The sequence below is a fragment of the Thunnus albacares genome, chromosome 3 (assembly GCF_914725855.1).
Source record: "Thunnus albacares chromosome 3, fThuAlb1.1, whole genome shotgun sequence".
Lineage (NCBI taxonomy): Eukaryota > Metazoa > Chordata > Actinopteri > Scombriformes > Scombridae > Thunnus > Thunnus albacares.
The window spans coordinates 14,993,816-15,021,126 of record NC_058108.1 but is presented as its reverse complement, the minus strand read 5'-3'; the positions used below and the strand labels follow the sequence as shown (position 1 = coordinate 15,021,126).

Genomic DNA, 27,311 nt, shown 5'->3' with positions numbered 1-27,311 from the left:
TTAATTCAGGATCAGATTTCTAAGAGAAGGGTGTCTGAGTCTTTACTGCCTTCTTTCCTTGTTCAGCGCCTCATGATGCTCGGCTGGTCGGAGGAGACAGCCGCTGCTCCGGCAGGCTAGAAATGAAGCACCATGAGGAGTGGAGAACATTGAATGTCAAGGACAAAAGGGCTGAAGCCATGACTAAAGTCAGGTATGCACAAGTGGCGTGCATGCAGATGGGTTGTGGCTCTGTAGTCTCCATAACAAACAATAACAACAACACTAACCAGGAACCAGCATGGGAAGTAAATTTCAGCTGCCGTGGCACTGAGTCAACCCTGAGAGAGTGCAACGACTCCACAACACGCAGAAGAGTGCAGGGCAAAAACATGACAGCCTCCAGCCTGGAGGTGATCTGCTCAGGTAACACAGAGAAACTTTTGGCATCAAATTGTATTTTCATGTCAAATTACAAATATCAGTTTTAGAACAGTTTTACTATTTTCCCAATCAAGTTTCCACATCAAATATTTACCCAAATCCTTCATAGTCAAAAGTTACATGAAATTGTAACTTTCCCCCATATTTATACAACCCAACCAAGCAACACCTTTTTAAACAAACTTCTGGAGAGAACAGGATGCACGAACAAAACTCATATGTCCATTTTAAAGGTTCTCTTAAATTAAACGTCTCTCTGTCTCTGTGGTTGTTTGCAGAGTCTGTGAGGCTTGTGGGTGGATCGCATGTTTGTTCTGGCAGTGTGGAGGTGAAGTCTGATCAGGGTTGGGCCCCAGTGTGTGAGGATGGCTTTGACTCTGAGGCTGAAAAGGTGGTCTGCAGGGAGTTTGGCTGTGGGCCTCCAGTGCTCATTAGGTGGTCGTTTGTGAGAGAAGTAAAGCCGGTCTTATCAAAAAAGTTCCAGTGTAAAGGCAACGAGTCTCGTCTCCAGGACTGTGCCAGCTCAACCCGCAACAACTGCAAACCAGCTTCTGGAATTTCATGCACCAGTACTGTACACATCTATCAGTTTTGTTTTTTCAGACCTAATGTGAGCTAGTGAACCATTGTGTAATGTTTATTGTATGCATTGTGAGAATAATCCCCTCCTTTTCCATTTGACATATTTACAGTTTAATTTACAGTATACATTAAATAATAAGTACTGAATTTTACATTGATACCCAGTATAATCACACTAAGCACAGCAACAGTTCATTGCACTAAACAGTGCTTGACATGACAACTCCACAGGCTTTAGCAGTGCTGGAGCACTGGAGTCAGCCGTATAACAGACACTGTTAGCGACTAGCTGGTGAACATAGTGGAACATTTAGTAGCTTTAAAGCCAGATATTTCTCTCAGGAGCCAGTGGAAACCAAAAACAGAGCTAAAAGGAAAGTGAAAATTGGATTTACATTCATCAGGTGGCCAGAACCATGACTGAATGATGCTGTTGCCCCAAATCAACTGGATATGTAAAGAAGCAACTGTGCTAACATGTTCACCAACGACTTTATAAGATCATAATATGTCAGTATTGTGTTTACAGCTTGTTGCGCTGCCCCCAAGTGGCCAAAGAAACCAAACAAAAAACTATGAACGCAGCTTTAAAGAAATGAGTAGTCAACTAGTAGTCACTGCAGCTTTACTGTCCCTCTGTGGGTTAACTAATGAAGAATTATTTTTTAATATCCTATTTGTGAAAAAATATTCTATATATAAAAATATTCTTAGTTGACCAAGATCCAGTTAGGACCAATCTACAAATCCTTTTATATGACTAATGGATTAAAACTAAAGGCAGTTCTACTAGTAACATGGCACAATATATAAAATTGGTTTTACCTCATGAAAATAGTGACCTCATATCTGTCTTGTTTTCAGCAGAATATATTCACACTTTCTACTGTGGTCACCAGTGTCTCTGATCTCTGATAGCAATTTTACTATTTTGTACACTCAGGTAGCACTTTAGCAACTATTCCCTATATTTTGACAGCAGCCATAAATGTATGCCAATCAAAAGCTTGAGTATTATTCAGAAAAAGGTGAATTTCAGTGATAATATGAATATTTATAGATAAACCCCACAACAGCTACTGACATGGTGACTGATAAAAAAAACACTAGTAATTTGGGAGGGGACAGCATGTGTGGGGAGACCACATACTCACACCAAGACCAACGTTTTTTTTTAATGCAAACAATACACAGACTGCATGAAACAGTGTGAAACTTCCTTTTGGCAGGTGTGCACTGACTCTCTTCTCTCTGTCCAGATCCTCATGATGTGAGACTGGTGGGGGGAGAAAGCCTCTGTGCAGGCACACTGGAAGGAAAGCATGACGGAGAATGGAGGCCCCTGAGTGATTTACGGTATTTCTGGAAACCACAACACTCCGCTGAGGTTTGTGAGCAACTGGGCTGTGGAAGTGTAATCTCAACAGTGGAGCATCATCTGCAAAAAAGTCAGCATGTGTGGGAGCTGTCAAGTGACTGTCATGACAGTCGAATTGATTCTTCATTTTGTAAATCCTGGCATGCGAGTGGTTCAACCATATCAATGACTGTGACTTGTGCAGGTAATTTATAAAACACCAGTATGTATGTATCTATGCAGACTGAGATTCAGATTGAGTTTGTCTTCAGCTTCACCAGCCCTCAGGTCCACAAGCTGTTAATATAAAGTATTCTTTTTAAACAACTCTCTCTCTCTCTAGAAACTGTGAGACTTGTGGGAGGCCCTAAAAGATGCTCAGGCAGGCTGGAGGTGAAGTCTGGTCCATCATGGGCATCAGTGTGTGAGTCATCCTTCACCCCAGAAGATGCACAAGTTACCTGTAGTGAGCTTGGCTGTGGGTTTCTACTTGAATTCTATTCGAGGGATTACAGCAACCTTCTTCAAAATACAGAACACACCCCGAGCCCGGTCTTTAATTGTGGAGGCAAAGAGAAGCATCTTCTGGACTGTTCCACAGACACACTCAATGCCACAGAACAGGAATGTGGAATGTGGAGGACTTACATGACCTGCATAGGTACAAAACAATACAAATGTATCCAAAGTTTGATGCTTTGGATATATTATTTGACATAATGCATTCAAATGCCCCTAGAGATAGATTAGAGACTCGGCATATCTCCTCCTCTGACAGACCACATGCAATGGATTTTTTTTTTCAGCTATGGATCTAATATATTAATGCATATTGGCTAACATGCAAAAAATGTGAGTAATCCCTTAACTCTCTTTTTGTCTTTGCAGAACGTCCAGTGAAGCCTTTTATAACCATATACACCCCGCAGCATGTTTTTGATGAAGACCCTCAGCTTTTTAAGGGCCAACGCTTTGCCATCTCTTGTTCCACTAGTACAGTTTTGAAAATACTCTCCATCCGCCTAAAATTTAGAGTTGGCAGTGACCACCCTACTGAGTGGACCCAGCCAGCTGTTGATGGTACCGCCAGGTTCTTCTTCCCTGCTGCAGAGGATGCACACCGAGGGACCTACCAGTGCGATTACAACTATGATTTCAATTCAGACGTTTTCTCTGAACCGAAGACCCTCTATCTCACTGTGAAAGGTAAACCTGAGTTAATAAGTGCAGCAAAGTATCCAGTTTATTAAGTATCCAGTTTCTTAGTAGTAAGAATGAGAATCAAAACAATATCTACTGTCTGCTGTCTTATTCTAGCCAATATAAGTATGTAGGCTTTATTTTGATGAGCATCTGACACTCAAGGAGAGTGTTGGGGTTTTAACTAAGTCAGCATGTAGAGTGCTGAGATCAATACTGAACAAAGTCAAACTATGTATAGATCTGGATTCCCTGTGAGTATGTCTGAATAGCAGCTCACTAGGAAGATCTTTAATCAGGACATTTTTCATGGACATCCCCCGACTGCTGAGGGGAAGTCTTTATTCTGTACGATTTAACATTTTTTTCTCTCACAATGCAAAATCTGATACAAGGCGCAAACTGTTGGTCTATTGATGTTGGGTATGAACCTAAATGACAAACATATTGTCTCATAGAAATAACATGAATAGAACCTTCTGTGAAGAAAAATGTAACTACAAAGGCAAGATCTCTGTGTGCAGTTACATTCAGGTACATTACTGCTAGCTGTAGAAACAGGTAAGTTTAACTGTGTTCCTGAGGACCTTTATGTGCATTACATAATAGACAACAACTACTACTACTACACGCAGTTATGTAGTTTTATCTGAATCTTGGCTTGTGACTGATGTTTTAATTGCAGAGCTCCATGATGTGAGGCTGGTGGATGGATTCAGCCGCTGTGCTGGCAGGCTGGAGGTGAAGCATCAGAAAGAGTGGAGACCGGTGAGTTACCGGCAGTCCTGGAGTCTGAAGGAAGCAGCTGTGGTGTGCAGTCAGCTCAGCTGCGGCTCAGCTGTTTCAACCAGCAAAGTTGACAACTCGACTGAATTTCTGCCTGCATGGCGCTTTTATTCTGATTGTGACGGCTCTGAGCATGCACTGATGGATTGTGGGACGGTGATGGAGTGGTCTTCCTCTTCTACTGTTGAAGTGGTCTGCGCAGGTGAGAATAGCAGCAGTGTTGTCTTTACATTTAGCTGAGGATGATTTGAGTTACAGACAATGGATGTCTTTAGTTACACCTCCATGAGTCTATGGACGCAAGTCCATGTTCCAAGTCTATGTTAAACAAGTCAGGTGCCCAAATGAACACTGATACATGTTTTTCTTGCTATAATCGTTCCTCCTGTTTATGCTGACCATTAGAAGTTCCCCATGCACAATCCATAGTCCTCCTTATGTGCAAAAATGTATTTAAAAATTTATCTGAAGCTAATATGAAGCTTCAGCATCCAAATGAGTCAAATCAAGTAGATATCTTTCAACATCACAGTCTTTTTAGTGTCAAAGTTCCTCCTTTTGTTACTATACTTCCACCGCAGCTCAACAGGGAAAACAGATATCCACTTAATATGACTAACTCAGACTGCTGAAGCCTCATATAAGCTTCACATCAACTTTTAAATGCATTTTTGCACAAAATGACTGTGTGGACATACTGTGGATTTTGGCCTCCATCACTTACATTCAAAGCGAATTTGAAGGGGATCTTTTAATATCCAGTATGAACAGGAAGAATGATCACAGCGAGGAAAACTTCTTTCACTGTTTATGTGTACACCTGACTGTTGTTTTAAGACACACTTGAAAAATTGTGAACTTGTCCTTTAAGTCTCTGTAGCAGTTTTTATTGCAAAATCAAAGACTGATTTGTTCGATTCTGTCAGATCATTTATCTGTTTTACCAGACTTAATACTGTATCAATGCTCCTGTTGTAAACCACTAGAAGCTGGAAGATTTCCAGCAGAGAGAAGCTTGTGTATTCCTGCATTCTCCTATTTTCTTCTTTTCATGCAGACATCCTGCTTCAGCCGAATATAACTTTTTACTCTGTGCTGCCTAAGTCTGATGACCAGGAAGTGCAGCTCATCATCGGCTACAGCTTCACCATCAATTGCTCCACACAGCCACAATACCCCGGAGGTCACTTCAGCCTTATCTTCAACAGTCTCAACCAAACCCACAGCCAGACCCAGCCAGCTGTCAATCACTCTGCCCTCTTTACGTTTACTGCAGCGGAGGAGTCTCAGGGGAACTACAGCTGTGTTTATCACAACTTTATTTTCAATCATAACTACTCCTCTCAGAGCCAGAGCCTCTCTATCACTGTCACAGGTAGGAGAATTGGATTTTTAATTTCCTTGTAAATCATTGAGCTGTATTATAAAACAATATAACAACAAATGATGTGCTAGATGTGATTCTTACTTGTGTAAACTTACTTGCACTTTTCCTGCTAACTCCTGACTAGACTTTATAGATGTGATGTTGGATGATGGAGAGGACTACAGCAGTCCCTGTGCTGGAAAGCTGCTGGTGGACTACAAGGGTGAGCTGAGACTGCTGAGTGCAGAGTCCACAGTCTGGGACCTGAAGCATGCTTCTATGGTGTGTAGACAGTTGGGTTGTGGTGCTGCTGTTTCAACCAAAAGCGTCAATCTCCTCAATAAGGAAATTATGTGGCGTTTTTTCTCCGACTGTGATGGATCTGAGTCTGCGCTGATGGATTGTGGAGCTGCAAAACAATGGCTTTCCTCCTCATATGTTGAGGTGGCCTGCACAGGTGAGACATTAACAGGCACTAGGATGAACATAGATACTGACCTCTTATCTGGCTTGTGCCCTCTGGTTATTCCAATGCTTAAATTAGAAATGTTTTTGAAGTGTGTTTTGGTTTGGTTTTACTCCTGAGAGTAACTTGCCAAAGTGCATTAAATGTGTTCCTACATTAACATTGTTCAAACGCAGACTGAAAACAATTCCTCCCCGGATGATTTTTTGTGTTTAAACTGCATCTAATTGTCAAATAGTCATTTGGCCATTTGTGCATTCATGTATATGATGTTTTCCTTGCTTACTCAAACTAATTGTTACAGTTGAGGCAAACGTAAAAATAACTACTCGTGCTGTGTCTTTTCAGGCCAACAGGGGACACCAGGCAAGAAATGAGGATGTGAAGCAGGAATGTTGAAACCTGGATGGTCTTCTTCTAAGACGTAGAAAGAATCCTACAATCTACATTATATTAGCGTTTAGTTATTAGAATAGATTGTATTGATTAACTGCAGACAGTGGGAGGAAAATGGGTGAGAAATGATGATTGTTACAAGCAGGAAGTGAGATTAGGCTGTACTCTCCTTTTATTCAGGACTAACTGTACTTGAACCTCCTACAAAGCAATAACAGGAGTAACCGTGTTATCCCTTTCTACCTTAATGTGAAGCTTTTGTTTCAGTCACTAAGATTTTTGGTTTATTTTTCATGAACTTTGTATTGCAATCTATAATACATGTTGACTATGTGTTTAGCAACAAGGTATCACCAATTTGTGGGTTCCTGTATGCTATCATGTGAATGTAAGTGATGTAGTTTATGTTCTTAATATTATACTGTTATTACAGGATTGCTACAAAATTAAATAAGACAGTAATCTGCTTCAGCTGAATATAATTTTTTACTCTGTGCTGCCTAAGTCTGATGACCAGGAAGTGCAGCTCATTTAACTTGGTGGATGGAGGCACTGTTTACTATTCATATGGGCCCCTGACTGTTGTTTTAAGACAGATTTCAAAAAAGCATCATGTGTTTTCTACTTGTTTTACATGTTTTGGTTCTAGCAGTGTGAGACTTGACTGAAACATTCAAAATATGGAAGATGTGTAGAAAGAACAGTCGTCAATTTTATATAATAGAAATACTTTTTAATTTCAAGGTTCATCACAGGCTTAAATCGTAAACAAGATATTTAAAAATGCAGATTTCATTTTTATCGTCATTCGAACTCCGTTTCTCATTCGCTCTCTGTGTCACTGTCGATCAGGCACGCACGCACACCACAGACTAAACACAAAGAAAACAAAAGTGACTAGAGATTCTGCTGGATTAAAATGATCCACTGTGGACTCACCTCAAGACCACACACACACACACACACACACACACACACACACACACACACACACACACACACACACCATTCACTCTTCTGGCGCACACACAAAAAGAAAGGTCTGCATCGTGGGGAGGGGGGGGTTGTGTTGATGTCTGTAGTAACTTCTACCTGGACAAAGCAGAGATCCTGAGAAGGACAAACACAAATATATCAGTTTTATTTTCACACTGAATTTGTAACATTTTTACTCAAGCAGCTCCTGATTGGTCTATGACATCATCTGTATATGTATAAGAACCAAACACAAGCGAAACGTAACATGCTACTTGTTGTGCGTGTGTTGATGCGACTCACTGTAGCTTGTCCTGTAACAGCTCCAACCTCTGCCGATCAACGTAGCGTGAGAAGAGGGAGAGCAGGTTGGGAGGTGTGAAGAGGGGAGGAGAGAGGGAAGAGGAGGGAACACTGAGCAGCTCCCTCGTCACTGAAAACACCAACTCAGTCCTGGATGGGGAGAAAAGGTTGGATGGTGTGGGTACAACACAACAGAAAAAAAAGAGATTCAAAGAGGGGGGAACTAAACCTTTTTTCATCACTGACACGCAAAAACACACAGCGGCTCACCATCGATTGTCGTCCATGAGTTGACAGTTGGGGTCAGAGCTTTGCATCCTCTCTCCTTCACTCAAGATCAGATACAGCAGTGTCACACCGAACTACACGGAAACAAGCAGAGATGTGTGTGTTTGATGCTTAGTTGGACATTTTTCTTACTGTCAAAAAAATCCCCTTGTTTCATTTTTAAAAAAGCTCAGTTATTTCATCAAACAGCTGGAAACTGCACTTTTTAGCAAACAATACTCAAACAGGTGTAAATAAAACATTTGCTGGGCACTAGTGAGTATTCAGTCAGCAGGACAGTGTGTGTAGAACATACACTCAACAGTGTGTGTCTCATGGTAATAATTGAACATGTCAGCCAGTGCAACAGTGTGACTCATTGATGTATTAAATCATTTTTGGACAACAATAGAGCTCTATGGCACAGAGGAACAAGACAGATAATGAGTTAATGAGTTCCTGTATGTTTTCCTCAGGCTGCATCGTGTGTGTGTGTGAGTGTGAGTGTGAGTGTGAGTGTGTACCTTGTTGTGCAGTACTGTGGCCAGTTGGCCCTCGTTGCCCTGAAGCTCCTGGAGCAAGTCTGTGAGGGCAGAGCTCGACAATGACTGAATCACTGTAGACACCGGCTCCACTAACCAGCACAGCACCTAAACAGGAGGGCAGAGACAGAACATGGAAGGCAACGACTGGTTAACAACTTGCAAGGTGAGCAGGTTGCTGTGATGTCTGCCAAAGCTCCACCTACACTAGCTATATAAAAATGAATACACTTTTGTGAAATAAAACATGAGCATTTAGGGAAAAAAAGCTGAGCAGAGGCACGGTTTCCCACAGCAACTGCATATATTGAATGATTGAGGTTACTGATATCTACTATTATTACTACTACTATTATCTACAAACAAAAGTGATCCCAAGAGAAGATGCATCAGGATGTAGCTAGCTTACCACCTCCGAATATGTAGAATAAATGCAGAACTAGTTAATTAATATCTATATTAATGAATGTTGTAATGAAACTGCATCCACTCTGCCAAGGCTACACAATCCTCATCAACATTTATCTTAATTAAAGCTCAAGTATTTTAAGAAGTTTTGTAAACTAAAATGTGTTATACAAGTAGCGTAGCTCCTTTCAGGAATAGCTCAGTGCATGGTTGAGAGAGAGTGTGTTTTAACGTCTCACTCTACTACTCCGTGCTGGTACTCTGCTGCTGTGGATCGTAACGGAGCAGTTTTATAATTGTCCGTTGTCCAACTGAGTATTGATAACACACTTAGTATTTTATTTGAATGTGGGCACTGATGCTCGAAAATGAACTAAATGGGTTTTATTTCTATTAAAAAAAAAAAGAAAAAAAAAAAGGAAGCAAAACGATGGTGGGGGTGGTGGGCAAGTAATGGAATCGGTGTATATCCTAACAAACAAACAGGACTGTCACATGTTTATGTATTTTACATGTGTTAGGGATACTACTGACACTGCCTTTGACCAGAAGACTGCCATCAGGCCCCAGACCCTGTGATGTGGACACCCCCCCTGCTCCCACATAGTAAGGATGGATAAATGTAAGTGTATGTATGTAGGAACACAGTCCTCACAGTTGGACTTGGGTAGGTTTCAGTGGAACAGCCTGTATTTAGGTGTGAAAATGATGTGGCGTGGTTGTTGAGATGGTTACCTGGTCTTGCTTGTCCTTCTTTGCCAGAGCGGGAAGGTTGCGGGCAATCGCCATGACAACGGCGGCGGCCTGGGGTGAGGGCAGGAAGGGGAGGAGCCTAGAAATGAGCCGCTTGCCCTTCCTCACCGACATGATCATCACACACTGCTCATCACTCACTCTTATGAGAGGAAGAGAAACAGAATTACTGTGTGTAAAAGTTGTAGGATTGCCATGTGCAGCCAAGGTGTTTCTCTATTCATTCATTTAATCTATCCCTTCTTCCTACCTGTCGTCCCACTCCTTCTCCTGCAGAGAGCTGCACAGCTGCATGGTGTTGGTTTTGTGCTGCTCCAGCAAAGCTTCCCTGTCCTCCTCTGGTGCATGGACAAAACGTTTCTCAAAGTCTTGAACCTCCAGCAGCAAACTGTACATCTGAAAAGGGTCACAGAGGTGTTTTTAGGATCCAGGAGTGGTTCCTACAGTTTGGTTGAACATGTGGAAGATTTGTTTGACATACACAGCCATCCTCATCCTACCTTTTCCACAGTGTACAGGATCTGTCTCCTCTTATTCCAAACCTGCTTCTCTCTCTTCTCCTGGAGACAGACAGGCAGACAGACAGTCAGGCAAACTGACCAACAGGACTTAATAATGGACAGGAGAAAAGCTCCAGAATAAATTAATGAGGAAATATTCAAGAAAAAGCAGAGTGAAGATGAAAATGCTTTATGCCTGTATTAGTCTTTAGAACCACAACAAAAACGATGACACTGACCACATGACCAAAGCCAGGCAATCAGAAATAAACAAACTACCAGAAATCATCCTTACTGGTACAGTAGCAGTCAAAGTTTGGACGCTTTCCCATTCTTTTTAATGAGAAAGACTGGTTGTGTCTAGTGAGTGAGTGTGAGTCATTCCCTGTTTACTATATGGTACAAAACATTTGCTCTCCACCATTTTATTTGAGAGACAGACTTTTGAGTGTGTAAATTTATCCACTATCTAATGCCCTCAAAAATTACACAATGTAACAGAAAAAAGTAGTGTCTGTGGCATGTACACTACTATCTGCTAAAAATCCCACAATGCTAAAAATTGGTTACAAATGATGATGATTATTAAAAGGACCAGTGTGAAGGATTTAGTGGCATCTAGTGGTGAGGTTGTAGATTTCAACCAACTAAATATCCCTCCCCTTCCAAGTTTGTAGGAGTACTCAAGCATGAAAGGTCCTCTCTAGAGTCAGCGCTTGGTTTGTCCGTTCTGGGCTATTGTAGAAACATGGTGGTGAAACATGGTGGGCTCCCTGGAAGAGGACACGCCCCCTATGTAGATATAAAGGGCTCATTCTAGGTTAACGAAAACTCAACGATTCTTATTTTCAGGTGATCATACACTAATTAAAACATACTTATTTCTGCCAAGTCTGATCTGCTGGATGCCACAAATGTTACTGTTCACTATTAAGTGAACTTCTTAGAGTCTATGATACAGGGAGTGGGAGTGAAAGACTAAGAGTCCACAGCCATGACAGTAGCTCTGTGAGGCTGTACTTTAGCACAGCAGTGCTTTGAGCTAAATGTTAATGTCAGTATGCTAACATGCTAAGCTGATGTTTAGTAGGGCTGTTGGACAAATTTTGGGAGTTGACTATAATTTGAATAGTAAAAAAAGAAAAAGATACTTATCAAATGCTGAAACTACTATTTGAATGTGTGTGTGTGTTTTTTGTTTTTCTTTTACATTTTTTAATAAATGCGTTGGCTAACCTTCTCGTCTTGGCCTACCCGCATGTGAAAACAAAACACTTTTGCCATGTCTGATGAACAATGAAGTTTTCTGATTCTGACTGAATCACGATCTCACATTCAATGTGCTAACGTCAACCTCTAACATTACATATCAGAAATGGCAGAAAGCGATGCACCCACAGAGATCACCACTCCTGACCATTTAAGAAGTGAACAAATGAAAAACGTTTTAGAAAAGCAGGCCCACAGTAAAAGACTTGAGCCCAATGATCAGTGCTGCGTTTTGGGGTTTAGACACAGAACTCACACTCGCACCTTCATTCGGGCTTGAAGTGCATCTTGACCCAAATAACGTCACGTATTGATGTAAACAAGGGCATACTGATGTAGATTTATTTATATTTCAGTTAAGTGCGTAGTTTAATTACTATGATCGAGTAAGATAAAAATAATTATATTTTAATTGATGTTATTCATTTTGTGCCTAAGCTTAATTATTACTTAGCAAGAAAGCTATCACCTGTGTATTGGTAATGTTGGAATGCCCTCTAGTTGACACAACATATAACGACCACATGCTGATAGTGGCATTGGGAATGCATAAGCCTGTGTATACATTTATGTGATCATAAACCAAAGTATTGAACAAACTGAAATGTTGACCTGATGATGGCTCTCGATGAAAAGTCAGAGGGTCATCAAAGTCATTAGCATTCATCCTCTAGAGATCATGAGTAACTATACAAAATGTCACAGCAATTTATCAGATTGTTTCAAGACATTTCACAAAGAGTCGAAAATGTCAATCTCATGGTGGCGCTAGCGGAAAAGACCCAAGATCACCAAAGTCAAGAGGTTACCATGAATATAGACAGACTGAACTTTTCATTGAGGGGTTAAAAAGAGAACATTATGTAAAACAATGAAAAATGCAAACATGCCTCGTCATCTGTACGAGTTGTCACCACCGCATCAATCATCTTGCGGGGGTTGTTGACGCTGGAGACCGTCAGCTTACCCAGAGAGCCTGCAAACTGAACTGTTGACAAACACGAGTTGACATTCAGTAGAAGTCTCCAGTAGTGTGTGTTTGATCACATATTTTGGAGAGCAGATAATATTCTGGTGAGTTTTGCTGTTTCTTACCTGGTCTATAGGTGTGTTCAAGCTTGGCAACCTGTGGAGTGATGAGTTTGGTGGTGTGTTCCTTCTTGCTGCTGTCTCTCTCTCTTTCCTGACGTTTCTCCATCTTTTCATAGTAGTTCTACATGTGTAAACACACACACACACACACACACACACACACACAGAGTAAGCTCAGAAACCGAGTTCACAACTGTTCAAGGAATGATTACAGGATTTCTGCAACAACTTAAATTTAAGACTTTTTAAATATAAGAAAGTAATTTATAGGTATCTAATATTCAAATCTAGATCCAGCTGTGTTGAACAATAACTCCACATGATATAGTCAAATAATGTGACCTGGACCCAGGATCATATTAGTTAACACTTGTCCATTTTAAGTGGATGAATGTCGTAGCTACTGTGACTAACTTTTTTTGAGGAAATTGAATTCAAGAATTTTTAAGATTTTTATTGTTATTCCATTTCAATTATAAGAGCTTGAATGAAGCTTCAGTCCAGATGCTGGTTCCAGCCTCCAAAATGAATGACGAATTTGCTTCCTTTCCTTATCTGATATTATTTTAAATAAAACTTCTTTGGGTCTTGGACTCTTGGTCGGATAAAACAAGGAAGTTTAAGGCACCCTGGCCTCCGGGGAAAATGTGTTTTTTTAACTACTTTATGAAATTTTACAGATTAAGCAATTAAAAATAAATAAAATCAATAGATAATGATTAGTTGCAGCTCTAATATGTATCTGTACTTGGCTCTCAGTTTCCTTACAGAGATTCATATACAGTACCAGTCAAAAGTTTGCACACACTTTCTCATTTAAGGGAATTGGAAGGTGTGTTCAAACTTTTGACTGGTACTGTACATCCCTATCTGAACTGACTAGGAGGTGTGCTACACCAATGAAAAACACATTCAAGAGCCAGATTATTTCCACTTAACACAGCTAACAATAAAGATAACTACATCAACAACCAACCTGATAGTAGTAGTCATCCAGGTAAGGGTCAGTACTTTGCAGTTGCATCATCTGGATCTTGGTTACCCATTCCTTCTCTTTCTGAGTCATCAGGTTACTGTAGGGGTCCCTGTTGCGCCGGTCCCCTCCAATCCTGCCACGGTCCCTGCAGGGAGGTAAAGAGACAAAGATCGAGTCAAGTCAGTTTTATTTATATAGCACCAAATTATCTCAGTGCACTTTTCACATAGACCAGGTCTAGACTGTACTCTTTAATTTACAGAAACCAAACATTCTCCCATGAGCGAGCACTTGGCGACAGCGGCAAGGAAAAACTCCCCTTTAATGGGAGGAAATCTCAAGCAGAAGCGGGCTCTAGGTGGGCGGCCATCATCACAGTTCTGAGTGGCAATGCAGCTCTATTAATGTTCATATATGTCTGCACACGCGCACACACACACACTTCCTTACCCTCCTCGGCTCTGCATGCGCTGAGTGAGCATGCGGCGGTGCTGGGGGTGGAGATGGGTGGTGTTGTGCCGGATGGGTGGCGTGTGGTTGAGGGGGCCATGAGGGGGCGGCGGGCCCATTCGGTGACCATGTGGAGGAGGGGGCCCCCCGAAGAAAGGCCTGAAACCACCACCACCTGGTAGCAAAGGAGGCGCTGGACCACGGGGAAAACCGGCCACCTGGAGAGAGACAGACAGACAAGATTTGAGTGTTAGAGAACAATTCATGTGAAACAGTGAAGGACTGGAGCTGCTCTGCCAGTATAACTCTTCTCAGAAGCACTTTCCTGTAAAGTTCTGCTCTCGTAATGTGGTTTCAAGGTTACACACAGTAAAAGATATGACTTCACTCTGAATTTGTTTTTTTCCCTCTTTTGACAAAGGTAAGTGTTTTCTCCTGTTTCCAGTCTCTGAGTTGAGCTGGGCTGAACATGTCTAATACTATCAGTATCTCTGTACTGAAAACACAGAAGTAAAATTGATGTCAGTCTTCTCATCTGAGAACAGCTAAGACAACAAGCAATTGCATTTCTCAAAATGTCCAGAGTAGTCATCCCACTAGTGCTGAAGTCAAAAAATACACCCCCTTCTTCATTCTCACTACAATTGCTACTAGATTTACTAGAATTTCTTTCTTTGTTTTGTATGTCTGCTCCTTTTGAAATGTATGTTTTCTTTTCCATATTGTGTATGTCATTAGTGCTTTGATGATGTCTCTTAATTATATTATTTTTCCTGTACAATCACTTTAGTCTCCTGTATTACGTCACTTCTGCGGCAAACCACAGTTCCCAGGAAGAATCATTACAGTCTCCAATTATCTTATTCTCAAAGTGTTACCTATAACGAAAGTTGTACTGAATATCTAAGAAACAGGCTGTTATCAGAACCATACCAAATTTAAAATACTGTGAGTGTGTGTGTTACTAACCTGAGAGTTGAGCAGCTGGGCCCGTTGAATCTGAGACAGAACTGGACCAACTCCGGGAGGGAACGGGCCGCGACACAGTGGAGAGTTCTGAACAAAAACAGCAAATAGAAACTTCATATCCCTGGAAAAACGGAAATGGTAGATTCTTTGTCTCTCCTTAATCAGAAATACATTACTATTTACTACAGAAATAGTTTGCCATTTTGGGAAATAAACTCATTTGGTTTCTTGCTGTGAGTTAGAAGATTGATCATATCTGTACTGTAAATATGAAGCTACCACCAGCAGCTGGCTAACTTAGCATAGCATAAAGACTGGAAACAAGGGAAACAGCTAGCTTGGCTCTGTCCAAAAATTAAAAAAAACCTACCTACAAGCACCTCTAAAGCTCACTAACTAACATTACAGGTTGTTTGTTTAATCTGTATAAAAACTGAAAACAAAAAAACAACAGTTTGCTGTTTTACTGGGGCTATGTATGTTGACCAGGACCAGTTGCCAGGTAACCAGCAGAAATTCCCAGAAGTTACTGGTCCCAGGCAAAATACAGTCCAGTTAGTGTGCGTAGTACAGCACATAGCCCCTTGTAGAATGGAAACTAGTATCAAATAATACTTCTATCCCAACACAACATGAACAGCTATTTGGCATAAGCTTTGACCATTTTTTAGAAATGTTGTATATATCAAAGACAGGACATTTTAATGAAGGTCCTTTATTGAAGGGGACCTATTATGCTCATTTCAAGCTCTATATTTTTATCAGGGCAGCACATATCAGTCGTATCAAGTTGCCGCCGATGCAAACCCAACATTTCCTGCTTTTCCTGCTTCAAATTTAAAGCTTTTAAATGACTAAATAACAGGAGACTTTTATTGTGAATAATTTACAGGAAGTGAAACATGTTTCTCACTGAATTAGCGGAGCTTCGTTAGCACACTAAACCAATCGAAACAACAACAACATAGAGATATTTGGAGCTCTTTGTTCAGCAGATCAGTTAAAAATAATGAAGGGAGGAATAGTACAAGCAGGAACAGCCACAGTGATGATGATGTACCTCCAACAGGTAAACTACTTATTTTACTTAGCCGTGTTGTGTAATGGGGTCATGTCTTGGCGTGACTACCCCATGACAATCGAAAAACGCCATAATGTTAGCAGACTGGAGCAGTGAACTGGCGCGTTGTGTGTGTGGACCATATAAAGAAATCCATCACCAGCTGAAATCGGCTCAGGCTGACAGTAGAAAAAAACGTTGGAAATTGAGCGTTCAGAGCAGTCTGAAGCTGGTGTTTTTTAGCTCACAGGGATTACTTCTACTGAGCATCTGACATTGTAACATTATATATATATAGAAAAGCATAATAGGTCCCCTTTAAGGGACTGCGAAAAAAAATTATAACACAAAACTAACAAAATAGCTTTGCAGACCCAATGTTGAAGCTGTTCATTGTCCAGTTCAAGTGAAATCACAGACACATTAATTCGATGACTTGTGTCATACCATTAAACTTAAAAGACCCCCAGGATGTTCCTTGATTTGATGTGCATATAAAACTGAAGAACTGAGGGGGAGGATGGAGGAGAGGAAAGGTGGAGCAGAGGAAAAACTCACAGCTATATTGAGGAGGGTGTTGGGTGACAGACGCTCAGGGAAAGGAGGAGGGTATCTGTGCTGGACCGGGGCTCTCACATGAACCGGCGTGGGGTGGTGAATCTACACATACATACAGATACAGATGTACACACAGAGAAGAGGCCGGGGTTAACAGAGACAATGGTAACTACATGTTGAGTAATATCACAACATGATGCAGCATGATAACTAAAACAAATGAATAGGACTGCTGGACACACTATGAGGGGGCTATCTGAAAAGACCAACTACATATGCAAGTATAGAAATTAAGTTCTGTGGGAAGGCTGGCTGGGCTGAATAGCATCCATATCATTTCAAGGCTTTAAAAAAGTACATCTACTGTAAATATTGTATCTGTAAAGCCCCTAGAGTGTATACTGTAGAAAATGTACTGCCTCTACAAAAGTAGCATTCCAGTTATACCATATAACAATGATAATAGTTATAGTTTATAGGAGTCTTTGTCAGGTCTTTAGGAATAATGAAAAAGAGGGAATGACAGAGGAAAGATATCAGAGAGGAAACACAGAAGAGAAGAGTTGTGTGCTGTCCACCTGATGATTCATGGCGTGGCTCATTGGCTGTTTGGGTGGGGTCCCTATAGGCACTGCCCTCACCGGAGGGGAGCCAATCACAGGGGACGAAGAGCGTGGAGGTGGGACCCTCTCTGACAAATCTCGTCCTTCATCATTCCTGCCCTGAGGTGGTTGTTTGGGGAGGCCCACCTCCTTTATTATAGACATTAGTGGACTATCCTGAGGAGGAAGAAGACAGTAAATGAAAAAATTACAAATACACAGATGGCTTGTCCATGATCAACAGCTTGGCTAAGTCCTTTCCACAATGAGCCTATTGTATAAATCACATCACCACCATTTCCTGTAATTTTGAGAAATATTTTGTTACAGTTAGTGCACCATATAGTTTAGATAAATTAAAGTAACATGGGGTGTGGCCTAAAATTAGTCATACACATTAAAAGGGAAATTCAGTTTTTTTCAACCTGGACCCTATTTTCCCGTCATTTGGGGTCCAAGTGATGGGGACAAACATTTTTGGAATTGGTCCAGTTTTGACTGAGAGCGCTTCAGCTGGCAGCTGTGAAATGGGCTGCAATGTAATCCTTGGGGAATTGCACCTGTCAAAGTAATGTATGTCCACCAAAAGTACTTGTTTTTGCCACTGACAGGCTCAGATTATTATTATTAGTCTCTGACAACAAAGTTGTCACAGAAACTAGCTGCTAGTAGCAGCATAATGGCTAACTGCTTAGGGGTCTACAGATGGGTGATAAATTAAAAGGAACAACAAGTACAGGTCTGAATGCTTGACCCATTCAGTGAGGGGATCCAGTGGCTCTGTTATGCTGTGGGGGGCATTTTGCTGGCGTGGTTTGGGTTCACTTGTCCTCTTAGATTACCTTGCAAGGCTGCTGGATTTGCGAGATCACAACACGAGATCATGCAAGAATCCATCTTGTCAGGCTTCAAGTTATGTGCTTGTGTCCGAACCACCGGTGGTTCTGTGTAACAAACCATCTGGCATGTCAGGTTACCCTTTAGAGGGAAGGGTCACTGCAAATCAATACAAAGTTGTTGAGTGATCACCTTCATCCTATGATGAAACATTTCTATCCTGATGGGAGTGGTCTCTTCCAGGATGACAATGCCCCAATTCACAGGGCACGAGGGGTCACTGAATGGTTTGATGAGTATGAAAATGATGTGAATCACATGCTATGACCTTCCCAGTCACCAGATCTCAACCCAATTGAACACCTATGGGAGATTTTGAACCAACATATTAGACAGTGCTCTCCACAACAATCATCAAAACACCAAAGGAGGTAATATCTTTTTGAAGAATGGTGATCATCCCTCTAATAGAGTTCCAGAGACTTGTAGAATCAATGCCAAGGTGTACTGAAGCTGTTATGGCAGCATGTGGTGGCCCAACACCTTACTAAGACACTTTATGTTGGTTTTTCCTTTGATTTGTCACCCATCTGTATATCCGGTGCAGCTTGCTGGCTAAGCGAACCACCCACATATTCATCTGCGCATGGCTGTATGTTTTCACATATAAGGCTGACTTTTACTGCGGTTAGACTGTAAAAAAAAAACTAAGTGCAATGACGGATTATCCCGTGGACTATTATGAGGAAGATCTTGAGTCATTTCACTTTGACTGGCCAAGCCTATTTATTTGAACTGGAGTACACAAAGGGGAGATAAAACAAATGGAAGAGGAAAAACCATGCATGAAAGCAGAAAGGCAACAGGACTGCCAGGAAGGACAAAGTACAGTAATGGTTACCTCAGAGAAACTGCTGCTGTTCCTACAGTCACTACTCTCTTGAAGAGTGAAGAGAAAAAAAAACTTTTTTCTGCAGAGTCAGAACTGTAGCTGCCAGATTTGGAAAATGCCAGATTTGAAAAAAAATCCTGAAGTGTACACGGATGAGAGTAATCTTAGCTGTGTAACTATTACAAATGGATTTACAGCGCTTGTCAACACTGTTGTCCTGGAGACTTTACTGATAACTACTCTACTTCTCTAGCATGAACAGACGCTGATATTATAAACAGACCCCACATATTCATCTGCACGTGCTTGTTTGTTTACATCTATGAGGCTGACTTTCACTGCAGTTGGACTGTAAGGAAACTAAAAAGTTAGTTATAATGCTGCTACAGGCGGCTAGTTGCTGTGTTTACTTTTGTTGTCAGACAATTATAATAACAATCTGAGCCTGTCAGTGGCAAAAACAAACACTTTTAATGGACTTACTTTGACAGGCGCATTTGCCCCTAAGGATTACATTGCAGCCCTATTTGCAGCTGCTGGCTGAAACGCTCTCGCTCAGTACTGGAACAATTCCCCACTTGGACCCAAAATGATGGGAAAATAGGTCCCAGGTTGAAAAATACCAGAATTTCCCTTTAATTCAACAGCATCTTCACAGGATAGGCCACACAACTACATGGACTACCAGTGTTTGGAAGAAACAGCCAAAAGCAACAAGTGTCCCTCACCTCCATGTGTGTAACCAATCCAGGGGTGACACTCACTGGTCCGAAACCCATACTGTTCTCCCAGATACTGTGAGAGTTCATCTACGAGGAACAAGAAGAGAAATTAAATTTAGGGATCCTGAAACAAAACAATTCTACACAAATGGGCTTTAAATCAATGTTGGTTGCTCAGCCAGCCAGTTATACAAGCGTTAACCCAAATTCAGGATATCATTTCAATCTTAATTCCACTTGTTTCTCTTCCACCTGTCATTATAAAGCTAATTCAAGGAGGAGTTTCAGACCTTAGATAAGTACAATGTTTTCCAGTAAAAGCTGAGAAGCTGCTGATTAGTAAATTGTGAACATATAAATCATATGTGCATGAAAAGACTGCACAGTTGTGTCTTTTATTATTTTACATTTCCACATCATGAGCAAAACCTGATGTGGCCTAATAATTAAATGCACCACTGATTGGCCTGGAAAAAAACAAACACTTAGTATAACAGAAAGCTTCTTCTCCCACTTGTCCCATTGCATAATCTGGAATAATATAAACATAACGTGATTGCATTTTAACAACTGCTTTGAGGGCATTGTGGTTTACAGATCAGCACACAGAGACAGCCATTTAAACACTAACCTGGCCCATAGGAGCAGTTCCTCTACGCAGCAAGTGTTGCTGTTGTTGGTAGCTGAGCATGGAGGAGGGAGGAGGGCCAGGAGGAAGGCCTGGAGCAGAACAGAACACAGCAGACCTCAGTAAAACAGGGCAAATACATAGAATACAGCAGAGTACACCACATTGTCATATCTGTGTTTTTTCCTCATAAATCAGCAACAGCTTCTTATATGCTGAGAGAACCTTTGTGTGTTACAAACTGAAAGCGCTCTGTAGCAGTGTAACCCCCACAAAATAAGATACAATTAGGCCTACAACTAACAATTATCATTATCAATTAATTGATTTGTCATTTGATCTATAAAATATCAGAAAACTGTGAAAATGTTGATTACTGTTTCACAAAGCCCAAGATGCTTTGTCCCGACCAACAGTCCAAAAATGATATTCATACTATGCATACTATCAGAGGACTAAAGAAACATTTAAGAAGCTGGAACCAGAGAATTTTAGCATCTTTTTAAAAATGATTATCAAAATAGTTGCAGCTCTAGATACAACCTAAGCTAAACAATGACAACACAGCACTGTTCAGACCAAACAAAACGCATGGTGAATTATTTGATTCACTCTGTGTGTGAGTGTGTAGATTTGGATGGGTGACAAATTAATAGAAAATCCTAAATAAATGAGTAAATAAATGCTTTGATACAGGTCATGGGGTATTAGATGACATGAGAATGTTGTGAATCATTTACTATGGCCTTCACAGTCACCACAACAGTAGACAGCACTTGATGTATGTTAAACAGACGCGGAGATCTTTGACAAGGAGGAACAGGGCCTATCTTACGCCTGGCGCAAAGCGGCACCAAGCACAGTCTTTGTTAGTTTAAGACAGATGCAGTTGTCATTTTCCCATCCAGCACCCATGTTGTCAAAATAGCAAATGCGCTTGCGCCACTCAGAGCGCCGATGGGCGAGTTGGTCTTAAAATGAGGTGTGGTCAGGCGCATTGTTGGCGCATTGCTATCTTGAGGCAGCAGAGAGCGATTGCGCTATTGACCAATAAAAACCTGGTCTGAGGTCAATGGCGCAATGTTTCACTGTTATGTTAAGGGAACATTATCATTATAGTAATATGCACCCACACAGGCGGGTGCACAACATACACTCTGCTTATTACACACATGGACGCACAGCAGCGGACAAACATGCAAAAGATTACAAATAAAAGGATTATAATGTGAAGATTAATATTGTGTACATTAACATATTTTAAAAATACATGTCATAATGCTTAGTCATAATATTTATCAGAATTAACTAATCGCAATAATGACGGATTAAATTGTCTAATTATTTGACCAAATCGTGTCGATACACGTAGGAATTTAAACAGACGGACGACAACGGATCAGACACAGATCAACTCTCCTGCTGCATCAATACATGATGACATGAGGAACACATGAGGAAATAAATGAGATGAAAACAATGATTAAACTAAAGTAGGAGATAAATCTGCACAGCTTCTAGCTGCTGCCAGCAACAGGATCAGAACCTTGGAGAGCTGATCAAGACCTGATAACTGTGTTAATGATTCTTTACATGATTAAAATTAATGGTTTAATTTTTGAACAATATTTAACAAATATTCTTTAACATTTTTGAGAGTACAGTGACCAGGTTTCCATACTTTCAACAATTAAAATCCCGCTGATTTCACTTTGCGCACGATCAGATCCATTGCCTCTGCAGAGAAGCGTTCCTTCTTACTACTTGGCAAATGTGCCATCATAATAGCAATCCGCCAAGGTGCAAGCACACCTGGCTCTTGAAGGGAATGGGAGATGACAATGTGATTGGTTTATGGCATGTTACGCCGAAAACACACCCACGATTAATTAGGAGACTATGGACAACCACTTTGAACCATGAGTCTGGCACACTGACCATTTTTCTGCCGTTAAAATAGCAAAAGTGGATTTGGGCACACCCTAAATGCACTTGCACCGTGCGCTTCAGACCGTGCACTTTAGATCGTTAAAATAGGGCCCTTAAAGTTGTACTAGAGGCTTGTGGTGGAACAACACCTTGCTAAGACAATTTATGTTGGTTTTTATTTCAATCTGTCAACCAACTGCAGTCACAGATGTTAATGACTGGTACAATTCTGTTTACTTTCACACTGATGACTTAGTTCACTTGCACCATCATGTTCCACAAACTGAATTATAATGAAATTTAGTCATTAGACAGAAAGACGATACAAGCCTCCTACTTGAAAAAACTGACTGATGACTGATGTCATCAATATAAAAAAAGTTTTTATTGCGTTCTTTTGTTGATCCTTCACCTGAAGTGGAGGGCCCAGAAGGCAGCTGGGGATGGGGGTGATGAGGATGCTGGTGTGGTTGAGTGGATTGTGGGATGGGAGAGGGCTGGGGCAGGACTCTGGGTCTGTCCAGGCCCTGCAGAGCAGACAGGCTTGGGGAGGGACCAGGCCTCTCTGCCGCTCCGACCCCAGCGATGGCCGGATCGGCCTCCAGGATCAGTCTGGCCAGGGACTCAGCCAAGTCACCTCCTCTTCCTCGATCCTCCACATCTGAAACGGCAATTTTACTTTAGATTTTACCTCAGGTGTATTATTGCTGTTCTTAATTTCATCACCATCATCAGTACAGGGAACAGCTACAGTAAAACAACCAGCAATTCTGTCCACTTATTCCATCAATTTGGCCTGTTGTCAACTACACTTTTGAACTTTTAAAAAATGTAATAATGTTATCAGACAATCCACAAAGCTGAAAGTGACCAGAGAAATGAACAGTATTCTTGAGTCAGTTCTGTAGCAGCATCTCTCTAATGACATTACTAACCTGGTCGAGGCAGTCCAGAGGAAGACGAGAAGTTGAGTGAAGGGAGGGATGATGGAAGGGGGAGACTACCGGCAGCGGGAGGGAGATGGGTGGCGGATGAGTCCTCAGCTCCTCCTAAATTTGATTCCCCTCCCATCCCCCCTCCTCCCAACCCCAGCCCTCCCAGCCCGTCCCGCTCATCGAGCTCAGCGAGGCGCTTGTGTTCCTCCTGCCAGTCATCATCTGAAAGAGCAAAGGAGCCAAAAGTGTTGGTGTTTGTTCTGTGATAATGAGTCATCTATGCTGCAAGCTTACACTTTTTCTAAGGCCATATGAGTTTTTTTTCCTCCTTTTGGCTGCAAACTTTGAATAATTGTCTCAATGTTGTTTTCACAACCACAGCGGTAGGTGAGCAACAATGATACAGGACACCTACAGTTACCATACAATCACTTCACTGTTTTACTAGAAGTAAACATGACTCACCAATGGCCCCAGCTCCAAAGGTGTCATCGTTGAACTGATCAATTTCATCTTCTTCTTCTATCAGTCCCTCGTCTTCCTCCTCCAAGGTACAGTCTTCATCCAAGGACTGCAAAGACAGCAGGGCAGAGAGACAGAGGGACATTACGATAGATGGCGAGACAAGGAATAGTGTAAGGAGGCAGGACATGGAGACATGGTAAAGGAGTGACCAGTTGAGGTAAAGAAGATGATGAAGGGAGGGAAGACAACAGTCGAAGCATTAATTGTGAGAGGGAGAAAGACAAGAAAAAGGGAGAGGAAAAGTGAATAGTGACATGAATAAGAATTACTATCAGATGTAATGAAGGGTTGGGAACAAGAAAAAAAAAGGATAAATATTTTTAAATGACAGGTTTTTACAAAAACACTAGTAATAACTACTAACCAGTAATAAAAGGTTTTGTAACCTCAACAATGAGAAATTAAAATAAAACATTTTTTTTAGAATTTGAAATATATTCTCAATTCTTTGTCAGATTACTAGAATTTCATCAGCTGGGAAGATCTTTTTTTCCCTGCTGATTGACATGCATTAACATACAGTCTTCAATTGTAATATTAGGCTGCAGAATCAGACTCTCATGACCAGGTTTGGTTGAAAGCAAAATTATTTACATTAATTTGACTGGTATCCATCCAACTGTGAAAATGTATGCAACACCAGAAATGAATTCAGGAAAGGAGACATCCTCTAATTCCCTTGTTTGTCCCGACCAACAGTTAACAACTCAATAATATTTAGTTTACCTTTCATTCAAACCAGAAAAAAATTTAGAAGCTGATATCAGAAAATTTGGACATTTTGTTTTTAAAGAATGACTCAAAATGATTGATGATTAATTTAGTAGTTGGCAACTAATCGGTTGATCGACTACTCGTTGCAGCTCTATATTGATTAGACCTGTGCTTTTCCTGCCATGATAGGTATGAATTCTGTGCTGTGCAAACGGTCAATCGGGTTCCATAATGCGAATATTCTGTGCTGATTATCTTTTATTGATACATTGATTTAATATCCAGAGTTTTGTTAATCAATACTAAAGTGTATCTACGGTGGTTGGAGATGCTCTGGAGAGGTTGCTATTAAGAAATAATTATTGGATGTGCTGCATCACATACCCTTGCAGGGGAATGTGCCAATGCCATCTAATCACAGCTTCTCTAAACGGCACCGTTAAATGTGAGGATTCACTCACTGTGAGCGGGAAACTGGCGACTTCTGACTGCTGCTGAAAAGAAGCACTGAGACCCGGGGAGACATGGGAGCAGCTGCTTGCTAACAGCTACGTGTGTTTACAGCAAAGAGCAGAAGGGTGGACAGACGTCTCACTCAACTACTCTGTGCTGCGACTCTGCTGCTGCTCCGGATGCTCACGGAGCAGGCACTTACAGTTTGTAATTGTAGCGTCCATCATACGACTGAGTATTGATAGAATGCATTTTACAAATTAGAGTTTTTTTATTTGATGGACGTGGGCACTGATACGCGAAAATGAATTAACTACTATAAAAAAAAAAATTAAAAAAAAGCAAAATGATGGTGGGCAAGCAATGTAATTAGTGTACAGTGTTTCCCCTATAACTGTACAGGCCTGAAGGGACGTCAGGCCAACGAGAACATCCACCGGGCCAAAAAAATCTTGTTTTAATGCCAAAAATTGATTTGAAAATCAATAACATTTGGGGGCCTCTTTGCAGTGCTGTTCTGAAATGTGAGTCAACCTCTGTGTTGTTGGAGGAAACTCATAGTAGTGTAGCTGCTTTAAGGAATAGGGCAGTGCGTAATGTGTACGCTCAGTGAGTGTGTGGTTGAGCGAGTGGCAGAAAAACAACAGTAAATGTGAGGGGAGCGGAGGAAAAGGTTATCAGTAAGTTGTCAGTCTGGCAGTAAATGTACAGTACAGGCTACAGTGTGTCAGTTAATAAATGCTGCAGATTCTCAAGACCAAGGAAAACCTTGTCTGTTGTTTCCCCAACTTCTGGAAAACTGAAGGGAGTTAGTGACAATGGGTTAGCCTAACCTGACCATGCTCACTTAAAGTGGACTGACCATTAAAGTGGACCAACTGTTCCCATTTTAATGTCAATCTCAGCCGCTCCTTTACAGAGAACGAAGAAATGTCTGGCTGCTGAGTTTCTCCCGAGTACCAGTAACCCCCCTCCCCCATGAACTTTTCTACTTAATGTCTCCATAGAAATTCTCAAAAATTATATATAAAAAAAAATAATCTTTTGAACCAAAGGCCTGATAGTTTATTAACTTTCCACTTTAGTAAATCTGCTGATTTAAGGCAAGTCATACAGAGGGTCAAGTTTATAAAGAAACTAACGGGTTACTGCATTACCCCACTTTGCAGTCATATTGCCTCAGTGTTTCTTAAAATATAAAATGGCCCTGGGCTCAGTGCATCAAACACTTGATTTCACTACACATTATACTAAAAATGTATGGAGTGGACTGCTTGGTTTAACTTGGAAAATTAACCATCAATCTGCTGCTGGTAATGTCACATGGACTATAGTAATGAATGGGTGAGACGATGGTTCAATTTTAGACTCAACTGGTGGCGTAGAGCGAGTGAGAACTCTTAAGTTAATGTAATAATTTCTTTCCAAAAATATCTATCCTTACTTGGCTTAGCTAGCATGATAAAATTACAAGTAGCACAAGGCTGATCGACTGAGGTCAAAGTGTGCCAAGTTAGTTTTAGAAAGTGAGTGGTAAGTTAAGTGAGAATTCAGTTTGACTTCAATATATGTACATATATATATAGCTTTATCAGTACTTTAGAAGATTAGGCAATTATCTTATATTATGACATTATAATATTAGTTAGCCAAGTCAACAATGACCGAGCGTGGTTTCTCACCGTGAAAAACGTAACTGCATAGCAGATAAACTAGATATAACGTCAAGTGTACCAGTTAGGAGCTGGCTTTTAAACAATCAAATTCAAATAATGAATATATGGAATTGATACAAATGAAGACTTCTTCTCTGTAACTAGCAAGACCACCCGTTAGCCACAATGCTACATGCTGACGTTACATTACGCAGTTCCCACGTCGATGGAAAAATGCTGCTCTAAAACTAACAAATAAGATACTGTCTGGTAACCGTTTATAGCTAGCATACACGGACCTTTCATAACTGTGGTTAATTTATGAAACAATAGGCTCATCCTCTTCAACAGGGGAAGGGAGCGCTCAATTACCCTCCGGCTCATGACACTAGGAAAGCGGGCGGCTTCACAGGCCGCCAGCCACATTGGATTTGGCAGACGCATAAACATTAGACAACACTCACCATAAAAATCACACACAGTCTGGAATTGCTACCAGCTCTAAGCAAAACGTCTGACATTGTCTTCAGGAAAGTGGCATATTAGTTTTTGTGGATATTATACTCACCTGAAATCGAAACATCTATCTTTCTGGAGAAGAAGCGCATCGGGAGCGAGGCGGCGCGCAAATGACGCAGTAACGACGTTCACTTGAACGTGTGTTACGGAGCGACGTGAACGAGCACGTATTTGGGCATAAACGGGGGCGGCGCTGCTGTTT

The 27,311-nt window shown here is 41.1% G+C and overlaps 2 protein-coding genes across 3 annotated transcripts; one reads left to right on the top strand and one right to left on the bottom strand.

Moving 5' to 3' along the window:
- On the top strand, nucleotides 1–7,043 carry LOC122979281 (scavenger receptor cysteine-rich type 1 protein M130-like). The gene is made up of 9 exons (XM_044346613.1): nucleotides 1–405; nucleotides 702–992; nucleotides 2,265–2,567; nucleotides 2,706–3,023; nucleotides 3,251–3,568; nucleotides 4,248–4,550; nucleotides 5,406–5,723; nucleotides 5,860–6,171; nucleotides 6,529–7,043. The coding sequence occupies exons 1-9, from the start codon at nucleotides 123–125 to the stop codon at nucleotides 6,555–6,557; spliced, it is 2,475 nt and encodes an 824-aa protein (XP_044202548.1). The 5' UTR covers nucleotides 1–122; the 3' UTR covers nucleotides 6,558–7,043.
- Nucleotides 7,044–7,287: 244 nt separating this feature from the next.
- patl1 (PAT1 homolog 1, processing body mRNA decay factor) lies at nucleotides 7,288–27,258 on the bottom strand. Of its 2 annotated transcripts, none has more exons than XM_044346612.1 (20): nucleotides 27,159–27,258; nucleotides 23,709–23,814; nucleotides 23,244–23,465; nucleotides 22,721–22,969; nucleotides 20,383–20,471; nucleotides 19,758–19,838; nucleotides 17,277–17,477; nucleotides 16,699–16,800; nucleotides 15,081–15,167; nucleotides 14,112–14,329; nucleotides 13,662–13,806; nucleotides 12,689–12,806; nucleotides 12,484–12,581; nucleotides 10,325–10,384; nucleotides 10,075–10,220; nucleotides 9,807–9,966; nucleotides 8,646–8,771; nucleotides 8,125–8,216; nucleotides 7,855–8,004; nucleotides 7,288–7,686 (listed from the first exon to the last, which is right to left on the bottom strand). In XM_044346612.1, exons 1-20 carry the CDS (start codon nucleotides 27,171–27,173, stop codon nucleotides 7,665–7,667), a joined length of 2,487 nt encoding a protein of 828 aa, XP_044202547.1. In that variant the 5' UTR covers nucleotides 27,174–27,258; the 3' UTR covers nucleotides 7,288–7,664. The 2 variants fall into 2 exon arrangements, with proteins under 2 accessions (XP_044202547.1, XP_044202546.1); XM_044346611.1 differs by lacking the exon at nucleotides 27,159–27,258 and adding an exon at nucleotides 27,055–27,144.
- Between the last annotated feature and the right edge of the window lie 53 nt (nucleotides 27,259–27,311).